Source organism: Vidua macroura, chromosome Z (genome assembly GCF_024509145.1).
Source record: "Vidua macroura isolate BioBank_ID:100142 chromosome Z, ASM2450914v1, whole genome shotgun sequence".
Classification (NCBI taxonomy): Eukaryota; Metazoa; Chordata; class Aves; order Passeriformes; family Viduidae; genus Vidua; species Vidua macroura.
Genome location: NC_071611.1, coordinates 26477962 through 26494878, shown reverse-complemented (window position 1 = coordinate 26494878; position 16917 = coordinate 26477962). Strand labels below are relative to the sequence as shown.

Here is a 16917-nt window from a genome sequence, read left to right as displayed (position 1 = left end):
TCATTGCCACAAGTTTTTATCACCTAAGCACAGCTGCAGAAGGTCACTGTTTCCAGTACTGATGCAATCAGTTGAGTTTCCTGCTAAATGTTGCATGCATTGATACATTAGCATTCCCTGCACCAATACTGCTAAGTAATTGACTTGCATGTCTGTACTGTTACTAAAGCTCATAATGTCATGGCCAAATTTAGCATGTGTTTTTGAAATAATTTGACTGCTTGCATTTTAAATATCTAATTATCAGTATGGTTTTTACCTTCCTGGATATGACACCAAAACTGTTTTAAGAGGTAGCGTTGCACTTCAAGGTGAAATGGGTTTGAATAACAAAGTATGCAAGCAAACAAAAGTGAAATTTAAAACTTTCATACAGAGGTTGCTAAATCTCTGCTACTCCAAAGTATCTTTTGAGTTTGATTTCTGGCATTTGAGCACTCTACTATGTGTTGAGAATCTGAAGCCTTTGCACCATCCGTCAGGAGAATGGCATTTGTACAAAGAAGGAAATAAATAGTGAATGTTTTTTCCAGTTACATCAACACCTGGGTTCTTGTATCAGGAAGCCGAAGTCCTACCAGACCTCCACATACTAGAACAGTAGAAGCAAGGAGAATAGGTATTGCTTTGGTGATACCAACAAGGGAACCGAATATTAGGTTTCCAAGTACAGCTGCAGCTTTGCACAGTGCATTCAGAAAGCCAAAGCCTGTTGCCCTAGAAGAGGAAACAGAAGAAAGTTAAAATACAAGTGAAAGAGACATATCTTCGGCACAAATAAATCAGTACAGCTCCAATAGCTTAAAAAAAATTTATGCCAATAAGAATTTTGTGCTCATATTCTGTGCTCTTATTTAAAATGAGAAATTAAAGCTCAGCTGCTACAGTATTTCATTGAGGCAATTCATTCTTCTGCCTCAGGGATCAAAATGTGAAATGAATGACTGAACAGGTGTGTTTGCACCTCTATAGTTGAACATGAAACTTGCAAATGGAAATTCAGTAAGACTTAAATGGCTACATTAGGAGAGCAGACATGTCAAGTAGCTCCCAAAGGAGAACTGCTTCATCATCTGTGTGATGATTATTAATCAGAATTAAAGGATGATCATTGTAGGGTACTGATTTAAAATTGAGTTTCTTACAGGTGGTACACTGTGGATATTCTCAGCTCAGTCAGAGAGAAAGAGAAAGGTTTTCTAACCAGGCAAGAGCCTGGGAAACAGTTGGGAAAGAATGTAAATGATTCTCTAATCTATCTTGTTGTTCACATTGTTTATAGATATGTTCTGCCACCGTGTGTCATTCACTGCACACCAATGTATGAGATGTTTTTACTCTAAGACCAATGAGATTGGTCCTCACAATGTTCTCTATATATAGAGCAGTGCATTTGAAATAAATCGGATTTCATTCTCTTTGCCTTCTAATTTGGAGTTCTCTGCTCAACAGCGACAGTAGACATGTTGAAACAGTGCTTTTTCAAAGGCTAATGAGACTTCCAATATTAATGAATGTTCATCTATTAGAGGTAAAGAAGATAGGGTATCTAAAATCTTGTTGGGTGTATCTAAAAACTTGTTGGGTGAAAGAGATATCTGATAAACTTTGGACAAAAGAAAAAGGAAATAGATTGCCAACAGAAAGTATGACAGTGGTAATTCAGGTGGAGTCTTGCATTACAGTGATGTCATTTTAGTAGTCTGAAGTATTTTTATTATTTTGTAACTCTTGCATAGGTGTCTTATGCAAACTGCCACAATTTAAATTGTGCTTTGACATGACTGTATGATTCATTGATGCAGGAATAAGCTTGCCCTACCAAAAGTTTCCTAACAGATATCTGTGTAATGGTAGAATCTCTAACATTTCTCAGCTCTCTTAGAAATTAAAGAGAGAAAGTCTATGAGGAACTCATATTGTGTTTGCTGGGATAAAATTTTAAAAAATCGAGAAGATAATTGTTCTAATTTTCAGAACAAAATATTTCTTGTTTGCTCTGCAATTAAAAGCCCTAGTCTAAACAACAGAAATTAAGAGAAATGCTAGTGATCTAAGTGACTTAAAAGGGCTCTACTTATTTTACTGAAGCACCTGTGAGAGAAAGGAAGAAGTCTCATGCTCAGATGTAGACTGAAATTCTAGGAAGTTTGAAAAGCTTCTACTGGAGCTACTAAAGAGGAGCCAAGAGAATCAACCTGAAGAACACTTGACCCTAGCTGAGAGCTGAGAGCACGGATATAATGTCTCAATGCACTTTGCAGAACAGATTTTTGATTTTGAAAACTGCAAATGATTATATCAAGGCATGAGAGATCCTCTGTCTGTAGCAACTGACTGACCTGGCCACAGCCCAGAGTGTCAGAGTTTACCTCCTCTGCTTTTTGGCAAATCTGTATCTCAATAGTGTAGATCAGTTAGGTCTTTTGGTGTCATGCTTCCAAGCTGTATGCTAAGGGAGATATAAAAGCTTCAGTCTAGGAGAGGTGACCAGGATATACAGGCTTTCAGCACTGTCCATACCCTGTCCAGGCTACTGTGCTTCAGAATAATACCAGTCCTGGTATATTTGAGGACCCTTCATCAAAAGAATTATGACTAGGTCTAGATGCTTCTTGTATGTTTCTAAAATACTGTGGTTTTCTCTAAGAAACATAATCCTAGTTAACCCACAAAATCAACTCCACAATCTGAACAAGATTCAGAATGTGTCATTTTGAAATAATGGTGCCTTTCCTGTTGAATTCTTAAATAATTTAAAATAATGTCTGCAGAATAGAATTAAGACATGTAATGTACTAATTAATACACCTTCAAATAGTTTTTTTCCATTACGTTAAATATTTACTTTCCATTGTTGCAGACCAAAGTCAGTTTCCTTACATAAAATGTTATAAAAGAAAATTCAGAAGAGTTGATAGTGTTCTAGTGTCAGCTTTGTGCATTGTGTCTTTTCTGAATCTGGGACAAAACACAATTTTTTTTTTTTTTTTTAACTGGATGATTATATATTTATGTATTATTAGTTTGGCAATATGTCTCTTGCACTCCCCAGCAGTATTTTAATCTCTTTGAAATGTCTGATATTTAGCAAAGAAATTACTGTTTTGTCTGAAGTAAGCACAATTCCTCTTTGTGTAAAGTATGGCATCCATCCAGATAGTGTATGACACTAAGTATTAGCAGTATCTAAAGAAAAAGAGACTGGTCACTTCTACAGCAGAGTAGAAACTATCCAAAAAATCTGGGGGAAAAAACAAGTAGAAGAGACCTAGATATGTCTCTTACATGTTCAAAGTCCTTATTTATTTGTTTTATATATATTTACTTGAACATGCAGTACTTTTGCAAAATACTTAGTGTTAAGGAAACCTAAACATGCACACCCTGGACATAACAATTTTGAAAATTACAATCCTCCAGCAGCCAGGACCTCTGAGGGCTGCTAGAGAGCACATTGCTGAGAGCAGCAGATGAGGACATTTGGGGAAGTGTTGTGTTTGGAAATATCTGACAGAGAAACATTTGCAGCAGCTCCTTGAAAATGCCTTCCTCAGAGGAGAAACGAGAAAGTTAAAACCTGCCCATTCTAAGCATGACCTTTGGAGGAATGGGTCTGAAGGAGGAGCATGAGATACACTGAAGGACGCAAAGAAGAGCCATCCTACTGGGGTGAATTTCCAAAGCCTAAGAGAAAACAAGCAAATGTCTAGCATGGAAACATTTGTGCTCCAGGGACATATAAAGCCCAAAATATCTGGAGGAATATGACCCAGGATGGGGTGTAGCTACTGAGAGGGAAGGAGCCCCAGACTGATGGATCTTGTAGGGTTCACAAAATCAGAGTGGGTAAGGTTGAAAGGGGCCATAGTGAGTCACCTGGTCCAACCTCAAAGCTCAGACAGGGTCATTTTAGACCAGCAGGTCTGTCTCCATCCTGTACTTGTTATTCTTCCTGAGGTGCAGGACCCTGCATTTGTCTTTGTTGCATTTCAGATGGCTCTTCTCTGACCACATCTCCAGCCTGTCAAGGTCCTTCTGAAGAGCTGTGCAAAGCATGCAGGCAGGAAACTCTTGAAGAGGAAAGGACTTTGTTAAAATAGGCTGTATTGCAAGCAGGTGGAAAGAGGTTAAAGACAACACAGCTGGACTGGAAAACTGAGTTTATGTGATAGGATAACAAGAGATTGCAGCTATTCAGAAGAACTCAAGGGAAGAAGGAAAGGAAAAAAATCAGAATGGTTCTAATGTCCACCTATTTACTCACAGAAAGTACTTCTAAAGTTATGGTGGTGACTGGTAGTGATCAGAGTCTGCACATAAATATGATTTTCTTGGTTGTCAATGTTGATGTAAAATCAAACTTAACTTCGAATAACAGAAACAGAAAAAAACTCATAGAGAAAGTAGACGCCTAGTCATCAACAGCCTCAGTATATTCAGAGATACCAGAACTTCCCAAAGAATACACAGATCCAGCTAAAACAAATTCAGATAAATGCAGGTAGGAAATTTTTGGAAAAACAATAGCACAAAACATATGGGGATATTTTACTTATGTTTAGTGTTGTTTTATATTACTTTATAAAGAAAGGTAAGCTGTTTCACAGATGTTAGCTGCTTATATCAACTAGTTATGACAGTGGTCTGAATACAATTTTCTGAGCAATTGAACCATTTTTTTTCATGTTCTAGTCTCTGATGTCACTGTTCTTTAGATCTATTATTGTTATATACCCAACATTACTATATCGGGTTCTAAAGTAATTTTGTAATACATACAATACCTCTTCTGTCTGAACAAAATTAAGGTAATTTTTTGCACTTAAATCCAGTTCGGTTTGTAAATTGAGCTTATAGAATTTTGCTGATTGTGAGGGGGTTTTATTAGTCTAGTCCCATTAGTGTTATCAAAATATAAACAATTAAAAGTAAGAAAAAGTAAGCTCATTTTATCGCCCTTAGCTGTCCTGATAATTAAAAAATGAACAACCCAGAAGTTCAATCTTTTAATCTTTAAGCAGATTTCAGGTATGTCCTTTTGCCTAAAATAAGCACGTAATTGGCATGAACAATAAGATTTTAACAGGCTTAAGTAAATTGCTGTTACAACATGTACCTGAAAAACACTGTCACTGTTTAATCTTATACCTTTATACCTTTCAATTTTGAATGTGTTTGTACTTACAGTCAGAACAAGGTGTCAAACCATTATGGAGCACTAGGGGTAGCAAATTCAGACTCTTCCTTTTTTTAAACATCCTTCTTAGAACACTGGTTTGTGATTCAAACTCTTTAAAATCTGTATTAATTCATGCTTTTATAATTAATTCTCCTGAATCCTGGGAAATAAAAATATCCAGGAAATAAATATGCAAAAATCACACATGTGTATGACTATAGTCTCTTGCAGCGTTAGAACAGTCTCTGTTACAGTGTTTGAGGAAAGTGCAAGAGTGTCAGCAAATGATTACAGTTATGTGATATATCATCTTAGCATGATGAACAAATTAAGTGAAAAATTCCAAGGGAATAGGACGATTTATATATACACACCCATTTTCTTTGTGTTGATCAATTATTGGACAAACATTTGCACAAAAATGTCATGTTGACTTCATGAGTAATCCTCATTATTGGTCAAGGGAGACCAGTCATAAGTAACAAGAATCCTTTGTCCAGCTAGAGAGTTCACTGAAATCTTTCAGTCTTTTCAGCAAGAAAATGCTGGTTAATCAATTTAGGATTGTCTTTAAAAACCCCCCAGATACAGAATTTAGTATTGATAGGAGAAAAATACAAATGTCTTTTATAAAAATGTCAGCATTAAGAGAAAGCTGGATGTTACTGAAAAGGAATTTTCCACAATGTATTTTACTTCTGCTGCTGAGAAAGCTGTGACAAAGAAAAATGCTTAGCTTCCTTTCATCCAAGGTCCACATAAAGATGGCAAGAGTCCAAACAGTTAAAAATAGAGGGATTATCCAAGCCTTTAGATTAGAAGAGCTCGTTTCCTGATTGCCACATATGTTCTTCTTAGACCAGGTGCTTGTATTCCTAAATAAAATACTTCAGATCCAATTTTCCACTGCTGATAAAATATCTAAAAACTTCATTGTCCTGCAGCAGAGTGATACTTAATGTGTAGCACAAATATTTGTTATCTTTCTTGCCAGATCAATTTACAAAACCATCAAGTTACAACAAAATTTTGTCAGAATTGATAATATGTAAAGCATTAAAACAGAATATCCAAATGTTCTATGGACAATTTTCTATGTCCAGATATTTTTATATTCTCTTAAAAAATTCATACAGAACTACATATCATGTAGTTCATGGCTTGATCAATTATAGTGCTTACTGTGCAAGTAAAACCATATAATTTACCTTCCTTCCTTGGACTACTGCAAAAGGCATAGGTGTGGCAGGTCATGCCTTAAAAACTTTAAAATTTCAGCAAAATGCAGTCGAACTATATCCACAGGATGAGAGTAGAAAATAGCTGTCAGGAAATCTATTGTGAGTCAATTAATGCTATTATGACTCAAAAGAATAGAAAGTTTCTCTTCTGACATCCATGCTAATACAAACTTGGAGATAAGATACTGTGAGAATAATATTTATTGCTCTGGGCATAGATCCTAAGGGTTCAAGAAGAAGTGAAAAAATTAAAAATCATGAACTGAAGATAGGAGACTTACTTCTTAATTGTGGCCAAATCCTTATGAATTTTTTCAGAGGCATTAAAAAAAGGCAAAACAGGGTAACTTAATTTTATGGCTCACTTTGAATTCTAAGTATTCCTGGACAAGATTCAAACTCACATTTATGGCAGCCATAGAAAAATGATGAATTGTAGGTTATCTGATACAATATGATTTATTCTCTATGTGGGAAATGATCTATTTCTATTCCACTTTCTATTTAGGTTTTAGTTATTTGTTGTATCATCTCCCTGATGAGAATCTTGGCTTATAATGCTAGTGCTTCCCAAGTTCACAAGAAGATACCTACCACTTATGTGAAAGTAAAAATTGCTTTTTAAAGTAATAAAAATGTCCTAAAGTTCCTTCTTCAGAGAGCTTAAGCTTTCTTCCATCCATATTTATACTACATGCAGAGCTGAGAAACTGTGCAGTGTTATTGCAGTCCCCTTGGGCACACACATTACAACACAAGCTGCAATTACCTCATCACACAATATTTTTTTTCCGCATCACTCTGCCAATGCAGAGAACAAAGAGGGCTTGAGGGTAAAATATAGATGTAGTGAAGAAAACTTAGTTTCCCTCATCTGCTAGAGAAGTTGGAAGATGCACTGTGAATAAGACTGGGGACTGCAACATGAGAAAACAGTTTCAGGGTTAAGAGAACGGAGTGTTGTCAGAAGAAAGGATAAAATCCCTACTTCTGTCACAGAATTTGCATACGATGCAAGCAAGTCACATAAAGCTAACAAAATGGTCTTTAAGCATGCATTTCATATTTTCTAGGTGCTCAGGTTAGCACCTTCAGGTTTATGCTGCTGGAGTGCTAGGTACCTATAGCTATATTGAAGTTACACTTCCAACCCATTCCTCCTTCTAAAATGCTCAGTGACTGGAATTTTTGGTGTCACACACTCCAGTCTACAGATTTCCTCTCCTGATGGATAGCAGAGTCCATTAAGAATATAAGGTAAAAGGCAAGAGAAGAGAAGAGACAAGAGAAAAACGTAAGTTCTTTACATTCTTGAGTTGTATTAATTTACTTGCTTGTTGGAAATCACTAGCTAGTTTATATCTAGCTATCATGAGTGTCTTTTAAAAATTGTGTATTGAAAAATTTAAAAAATGGTAGAATATTATCAAAATATTATTAATTACTTCATATATATATCATCTAGAAGACAGAAACCCACTTATAACATTAGTAACATTATTTTCCATTTTAACACTATGTCATAATCTACTTGAGAACCATTTGAAATCTATACATCCTCTAATATCTATTACAGCAGTTGTACAAACCAGCTGAGGTTTTATGAAGAACGTGAAAGCAAAAGCTAACCTAAAATAGCATAAAATTTGGCAGTACTCATCAAGAAAGTAGGACAAACTATGTAGTTACCACAATTCTAGGGATCAGTAAACTAAAATACAAATATGTAGATGAGTGTGAATTTATACAGAATCTAAATCTGTCAAGATTTTGAAGCAACCATAACTGATGAAGAATAAACCGAAATGTGTGCTCTGTATCACATAGAGTGCACATTGCCAAACTGTTCACCACACTCCTACCTGGCTAAAAGCCAGTATGATCCCTAAATACCTAGAGTACAATTTATGAAACACCTTTCATATTATACTGCATGACACCGGCAAAGCCCCTACAGTTCAGCAACTGGCTGGTCTCCAAGAGGAGGAAAAGGAGGGGCTACCCATTCCAGCCTCTTGTGCATGGTAGCATGAACTGGCCTCCTTCCACCCACCTATCTTTGAGCCCAACCTCCAGCTACCCTTTGCTGCACAATTGTGGTCATTTCACTCACTCATAGGCTGTAAGAAAATAGTATTAAATACTCACAGAGTGAGCAAGGATTTTGTATTTAGATTCCCTTTACAGGAGAATCTGGAAGCCAGTTTCAGGACCAGATTCACTCTGGAATTTGTTTTGCTTTTGCTTTGTAGCAAAAGAGATCATCTTAAGTACGAAGGATTTCATATGCAAAAGCGGATCAGGAAGATTCATGTTACACAAATGCCAAGAAAGGCTGTTCAGCCCTAGAGGCAAGCTGTGCCTGGTTATGGAGATCACAGGAGTCTGAGAAGTCTCCAGGACTAGGAGAGGTGAGCAATGCTGGTTGTTAAACTGAAGCTAGTCTGGATAAAAAAAAAAAACAACAGACAAAAAATTCTTGTAAGCAAGTTATTTGAGTCCCTGAAGGTATTAATTTTCAAAAAGTTCTACAAAACAAGAAGTAGCTTTGCCCCAGTCTAAAAAATTATCTTGAATTGGGTGTTTACTTATAACCAAGCTGGCAAAAACTAGCAGTCATGGTTCCATCACTATCAGAACTTCTGGGAAAAAGCCTCATCTACAGCGTATGTCAACAAAGTCTTTCCAGGCACAGGTACTTTCACCCGTCAACCTTTTTGTATTCATAATTCAAAGAGACAAGTTTTTTTCTCTGGTTTGTTGTAAAAAACAACTCAGCTTCAATTAAGTTTCTGTTTCTGCATAGTTATTCTTGTATACAAAAGATTTTTAAATAGAGAAAAGATGAGTAAGAAATTGCTATAATCCCAAAGCTAGTAGAAACTATGAAAAACAACCATTAGATACAACTACAGATGCCTTAACATCTGTATAGATATATATAGATAAATATAAATTACATTCTTTTTATAATTCCTAGTATTTTTTTTCCATTAACAGCAATGACTTTTCCAATTACTTTACTTAATTTTAGGAAAACATATGTGGCTGTTATATTCAGGAATACACAAAAGATGGTCATTTCTACAGGATATTTATTAGAATTATATCATAGCATTTGGATGGTGGAAGAATTCTTGCCAGAAGAGCAATTTCCTGAGGTGTATTAAAAACACTAGCACTTAATATTAACACTTAGTGCTTGGGATTCATAAATAGACTAATATCGTTACTTGATACAATATAATTGATGTCTCCTGTGGACATCAATTTCTTGTCTGAAGAAGCACATAATTTTAAAAAGACAGTGAAAGGAAAACAGGGAAGCCAGTTGTCATGGTTTGACATGGAAGTGAATTTTCTCAGGAAGTTGGTAGTCAAACCAATGAGTGGTCAGGGTTGGATATTGGCATTTGAACTGACCACTGAAGGCATGGACACGCCTCTGAGAACACAGTGGGTTAAAAGCAAGAACTCCCAGAGGAACTGTCTCTTTAGTTCCAGTCAGAGTGCAGTGCAGACCTCCCCTGCCTGGCCACAGGCTGGGTGGGGAAGGGGAAGCCAGGCGGCCTGGGAGAGGTAGGCCGGAGCCCCAGAGGGAGAAGGGGGCAGGGGGTGAAGGGAAGGGAACCAGGCCGGCTCCCCAGGACCGAAGAGCAGAGGAGCACTGAGGTGTCCCAGGCAGCCCCCCCAGAGAGGAAGAGACAGAGAGCCTGGAGGCACCTGGAAGTCGCTGCAGAGAAGACAGAGCTGCGGAGGGGAGACAAGTGCCCAGCCTTGGAGTGTGGGAGTTTGGCAGCCTGCTGTGAGATCTCAGCTGTCCTAGTCCTGGGAGCCTGAGACTTTTAACCCTTTCCTGAGAAAAGAAAGCTTTACAAAACACTATTCCTCTTTAATGTGGAATAGAAAGGAGACAGTCTGGGACTGAGACATCAGAAGATGGGGAAAAGAATTCTAGGTGGGAGGAGATGATGGAGTGGCTTTTGGCTGGACTTTTCTTGTATAGCCATAGACTGAACCAATCTCTCTTGCAACAGAGACTGCAGTTTTAGGGGGATGCAATAGTTAGAGCCAAGAAAGTGGCAGTGACCTGCTTCAGCAGCTGCAAGTGCAGGAGTGCAGAAGAAGATCTCTGTTCTTGAGACCCTTGGCCCCAGGGGAGGAAAAATGTTGTTCTTTTGGTTCTTGGCAAAGCATTCTTAAAGAGCCCTATTGTTGCATCCTAGGGTTTGGGCTTAGATTAGGGATTTTTAATTTATGTTAGATAGCCAAATTCTGTAATCCTGCGCATCCCCCGTGTTTTCCCCCCCCCCCCCCGCAGTTACTCACTCCGAGGCTGCCATTGGAGCGTCTCTGCCGCCACTCCTGTAACCACTCCCCATCCTGGCCAGAGAGTTCCGTGCCAGTCACCCTGATCCCGCATCCCCATTAGCCCAGGGACCTGGGAACCGCCCCAGCCCCGTCTCGGTTGGTCGCTGTTCTGGCGTCACTGCCACGGCAGCCGCCCCATTGGACAGGAGGCCGTGGATCCTCTCGCCCCGCCCCCCCATAAAACCCTACCCCGCCGGCACCTGGGCGCCATTTTCTCCCATGCGAGTGCCAGGAGCGGTTGCGTCTTTCCATCGAACCGCGCCACGTGACCAATAAACCGTTCCTGCCCAGCACGGAGTAAATGGACAAATTCCTTACCTCTTTACCGGATCCCTAGCACACGGTTACAGTGGCTGACCAGCCCACATGCCCGGGACACGGAGCCGTGTCCGGGAACCCGCGGCAGAAAACCCCGGCAGCACGTGGAAGCTACGCCACAGCCAGGCTCCCAAGAGCTGCATGCAGCCGGGGACAACAAAAACCAATGCCGCACCCTATGGGCAGTCTGTCCATGCAATGCACGGTGGTGAGAGCTCTGTGACACAGAAAAGAGAGTGTCACGCTGGCAGATTTTCTCTGGGCGGTTGCCATGTGTGACATGGAAACACAAGAAGTGGCAACTGTTTCCTGGGAGGTCTATGGCACAGGAGAGGCTCCTCTCTCCTTGATGGACTGAGTATTGATTAACTGAAGGGTGGGAACCTGATTGAGGGTCCGAGTTGTGTCTCACTGTGGTTTTGTTGGAATTGGAGTGGGGGAAGGAGGAATGTTTTGAAAGGTTTTCATCCTGGATTTAGTGTGTGTGTGTCTTTTATAGTAGTAGTAGTTTAATAAAGTTTTTTTCCCTTTGTTATTAAGCTTGGGCCTGCTCTGCTCTGTTCCTGATTGCATCTCACAGCATTTTTTTGGGAAGGTGTATTTTCATAGGGCCTCTGGCATTGCGCCAGCATCAAACTGTGACACCAGTCTACACTTTTCTAAATCTCTTAATGGACAGAGATTAAATGTTAATGTTAAAGACAAGAGTAACTCCTTTACAAAAAATTACACTTGCCAGTAAGGCATCATTGATTCATAAACTGGAAATATTTCAAATATGTAGTGAATTACATAATAATTAGCACTGCAACAAGGGAAAGGATACAATGTCCTTTTTTAGGAATCTGGGCAATTTTACTTAAATATTTTTAGGGATTTGAAAGAGGAGAAGTATTCAAGTCTATTAAAGCGCAGCTTTGACATTTTTGCACTCCCCATACAACAGAATATGACCCAACAGTTCTTCCTTTATCCATTAATTGACATAAGATCAGGATTAAAAAGTGCCCTTTTTCTGAAAAAAAAACCCAACCCATGTCATCTAGCAGCAATGCAGGATTTGAAAATTGTCCTGAGATTTCCTGCAAGAGCTCTGAAGAGTCAAGAGCAGTGCCCAAGATAGTTTTTACCCACTTAATGTACATTCCTAGATGCCCTGCATACAAATTCATAGCAGACTGATTAGCAGCACAGGGTGGTTCCGAGAGTGATTTTTATCATGATTCCCACCATTTCACAGTCAACAGTCAAATGCAGCTGTATTTCTGGTTTGGACAAACTACTGTCCTTATATACAGTTAAACTACAGGAAACTCAAAGATACTCTATTATTGTTTTCAGAAATATTAGCTGTGTTTTAAATGAGAGTAGCTGTTAGACCTTCTGCTTTCAAATGAAACTACATTTATGGTATTTTCCTGATTAGGAGATATTTGATGCAAAATACATACTAAATTGCTCAAAACTCCTCATTGTTTCCCTTTGCTTTTCATAGGAAATATTATTAATTTGGCCCTCTCAAAACATCACTAACTCTGTAAGGCCCATACAAAATAATTTCTATTTGCCATTTCTGCTGGTACATAGTTTCAGTGAGTTTAGGGGAGGTGTATCTGCACATACCTTCTGTCTGTAGGATACAGTTCCACAGTAATGACATCTAGAGAGTTCCATGCTGAGATGGTGAGGCCATTGTAGAGACACAACATACCTATCATCATGGATTCACTGGTCCCAAACCACAGGAAAAAACAGCTGATGCCAGAAAGAACCATGGAACCACCTAGGTACAAGGCAGGTGAAAGAAACATGTAGTGGAATTGTATTTAAAGAATAACCTTTGTTTTGTCTAATATTTCTATGCACACAGTGTAGCTAAATAAGTGACCCAAATATTTGAGTTAAAAACTGAAGAGATCTCCTCTACTGGTAAGGCCAGACAGAAAGACAAATGTTGAAGAAAGGAGGTTACAGAAAAAAATATGACTTCTCACATATCAAAATATATCACAAAGTATTAAGTTGGAAGCCTCTTTGAATTCCCAAAGCAAGACGCCTGAGCAAAACTACTCCCATTATTCTTTGTTCATCATCTTTTGCAATTACATGAAACCTGTTCATATATTATAATAAAAATGCTGCATTTATTTTAATGTGTATATATATATACCCATTAAAATCTCTATATATGTTTATATAGAGATATTGTCCTAGAAAATAAAGACAATGAACTACCACATAGTTATTTAAGTAAATTGAAAACAGATTTCTTATTGTAGACAATCCATAGGAGACACCTTTCAACTGTGTTCCTATGCAAAATAGATCACAGACAAAGAACAGCTGATACTTTCCAGGAGCTGCTCCACTAGCTGAGGGTCACCTGTCCACACCTTTCTTTCCTTTCAGCTGGAGCAAAGATAAACCAATGGTCATCAGTCTCCAAAATCTCATTCTAAATGCCTAGGTTATGGTCTTGTAATATCTGTGGAAAAGCAAGTAGAGGTGGCTACAGATCCCTTTTGTTCCCTAGAGTTTCAAAACTGGGGGCTTTTAAAAACAGTATTTATGCTGGCACATAAATTACATATCTACAGAAAGAATGTTTTTCATTTCTCTAGCCAAATTCCTTGAAAAGAGGACACGTTACTTTTGATGTTCCCTGTACCAGAGTGAAGCCCCTACCTAGCATTGTTAACCGTCCTATTCTATCCATCAGGAGAGCGGATACAATATTTCCTGGTAACACTGCCAAAGTTCCAAGGAAATTAACAAAGTAGATCCAGTAGGCGCTGTAGTCATCATCAAAAGAAATCTGGCATCCTGTCCTGATGTGAAAAAATGTGCAATTTATCAATTCACTGTCAACAAATTTATACTGCTCGAAATCTGTGGAAAGAAGAAAAAGAATAATTTCAGCTAACAGCCAAATCCATGTACAACTTTTGATTAAAAATATTTCAAGTTCAAGCAAATTTAATAACCATTTGGAGCTTTCACAGCTTTGAAAAAAGGGCACTAGTTACTGCTGGTAATTTTGATAGTTTTTATCTTACTAGAAAAATTTGCAAAGTTCTTGAAAAGGACCAACTAAAGTCTGGAATTAGGAAGTTATATTACTGTATTTTACCCTGCCTGGACTGTATTTGTTAAGTCCTTTCAGCACCAGCTGGTCTTGCATAAAATGCTCTCAGTATCTGCAAATTTCTATGACTCAGTCTTTCTCAGTATCAGGCCTTCTATTTCCTGATGAGACTGTCAATTATAGTCAGTTTTGTTTGACTTCCTTTAAGTGAAATATTCCTGTGGAATTCAGTTTAAACTGATTTTCATTTCTGAGAAGGCTTCATGATCTTCAGCTTCATAGATGAGTTACACTGTATCATTACTTCTTCTGCCAATACCATTCCAGAGAACTAACCCCATATTCCTTTTATTTTCCCATTCCTCTTGTCAGCCTTATAAACTTGAACCAAGAATCCCTTCCTTCCACATTAAGGTCATTGCTTGCTCTGAAACCTAGGTCTGTTACGGTTATGATTGCAGTAGTTACAGGAAAGTGGGAAGAAGTGCCTCATCTTTTCAACAAGTTTAGTTGGCCATGTTCTACTTTCAGTTATGTTTTATTAAACTGCAGAAAGAGGATGTCTTCTGTTTAAACATATGAAAATATGGATTCATATTTTTGTCACAATACTTAGGAGATTGGGAAAGAATATAGACTAGGTAATTTGAAATCTATACTCAGATTCCCCTGCGACAGCAAGCACACAGAACAAAGTATCTCACCAGTCCCTTTTGGACTAAATTAAAATACATAGTTAAAGCTACCAGTAAAACAGAAAACGCATTTTCTTCTCTCCAGACTGAATCTCTTCAGAGATGGTTGAAATCAAAGATAAAAAATAAATCACTTATTATGTGAATAAAATAAATAATTCATTTTCTGAGTCAATATTAGGCCTGCAGTATATCTTGTGCAGTGAGATCCATTCACTTCTCTGTAGTAACAAACTAGTTGCTTTTTATAAATTATTATTCCTATTATTATTATACAGAAGGACTTCTTGTATGTCTTATTAGAAATCCAGAAATTGTAAATGTAAGATGAAAACATGCATCTGACCAATGGACATTTGAGGCTCTCTCTCATACCTGTGTTGTAGAAGGTGGTATTCACGAAAGTACAGTTCCTGAAGTATGTATTCAGTGAAGTAATGTCTTCAAAAACACAGTTCTTAAAAAGTGAATCTTCAAAGGTTACTGATTTAAACTTCATCATAATAAACCTGCCCAATACAAAGAATTGCTGTCAATTTACCTTTGTAGTTTTGAAATAGCAACAGATGCAGCTATTCAGATCTAAAAAAACTCAACCCCAGTAACAATGGATCCTTTGATGCATTTTGAAGATGTGATTAATGATTAACTCATTCTAGAATACTATTGTTCAGAAGAAGAATTAGTAAGATAAATAGCAACACATAGTTACTGGCCCAAACTGGTAACATAATTTATTTGATAATATTGCTGTTGTTACTTGTCCTTAATCATCAATCAAAACTAATGTCATGAAATTCATGAGACAGCCTTGTAAAATCACAATTGCTAGTAATTTGACATTATACCTGGAAACAGGGAGATTACACTTCAGAAATTCAGTCCCTGGGAATAAACAAACACTTGCTAATACCAACAAGGTGAAAATAAAGGATTTTTAAAAGCATGTTGGTTTGTCAGAGGAACACACTGGTTACTGGGTTAGGCTCAAATGAAAAACATACTTGTGTTAAAAATTGTTTTCACAAAATGGTTATAACATGAATAAAAAGTTACATTGCCAGTTACACAGCTAGACACCTAACTGTAAGTATGTCCTCATTAATTCTGTACCTATGGACACAATTTTAATTATAATTACTATTTAAATAAAACATAAACAATTTGCTGGCAGGTTTTTTTTTTTTAAATCTCTGAACATCCTCCTTCCTACTGACTCTCATTTAACACCTAGATTTTATCAAAATATAAATAGAAAAATCAGTGACAAATTATATTACATACAGTAACTTTCTACCCCAATATCATGAGACTAAAACAATGCTTTTTTGAGTAAGACATTTTTAGTATAATTCTATCACATAATATGATTATGCTAACATCAGCAACCATAACAAATATGTGGACTGGCATAATTATTTTTGGGATGTCTTTTATTTCACATGAAGGTGTGGAAAAAAAGTGCAGTTTTTTCTTCCAAACACAGACCCGACCTTATTCTAATCAAACCTAGTGTCACCAGCTAAGTATTATTCTTATAAGATGAACAATAGTAGGAATGGGAACACAAAAAAATATGCTATCTACAAAGGAACAGGAATTAAATTCTCTCACAAATAAATTTGTTGGAACCACATCTTTATGAGAAAGGAGAGAAAAAGCTAGTAGTATTTTCCACAGTAAGTGACTAACTAACTAATGAATTCTCTTTTTGTATTGGTCAGAAGAATAGTGTTTTCAGTCTATTAGTTTTAGTTACTATATCATTTCTCATTTGTGACAGACTGATTAAAATCAGGCCGGAGTTACTCATTATCATTTTTCATACAGCACTTTCCATTCTAAAATGTAGACTAGTTCTAGAGGAGAACAAAGAAAATATAGTGAGTAAATTAGTCAGTTGAAACAAAAATGACAGACTACATGTTCTACATTCTTCTGATGCACTTTTTACTTTGTACAGGAAGTATGTGACTACATTAAAATTGGTGTCACAATGATTTGAATTAAAACCCAACAGGAAAG

At 37.4% G+C, this 16917-nt stretch overlaps 1 protein-coding gene across 1 annotated transcript in view; it reads right to left on the bottom strand.

Moving 5' to 3' along the window:
• Positions 1–483: 483 nt before the first annotated feature.
• Positions 484–16917, bottom strand: part of SV2C (synaptic vesicle glycoprotein 2C) — a 75252-nt gene continuing 58818 nt past the window's right edge. Inside the window, exons 9-12 of the mRNA XM_054003168.1 lie at positions 15268–15401; positions 13798–14001; positions 12736–12895; positions 484–717 (exon numbers count right to left, since the gene is read on the bottom strand). Of these exons, the coding sequence (XP_053859143.1) occupies positions 534–717; positions 12736–12895; positions 13798–14001; positions 15268–15401 (682 nt within the window). The 3' untranslated portion in view covers positions 484–533. The remainder of the gene's footprint in view (positions 718–12735; positions 12896–13797; positions 14002–15267; positions 15402–16917) is intronic.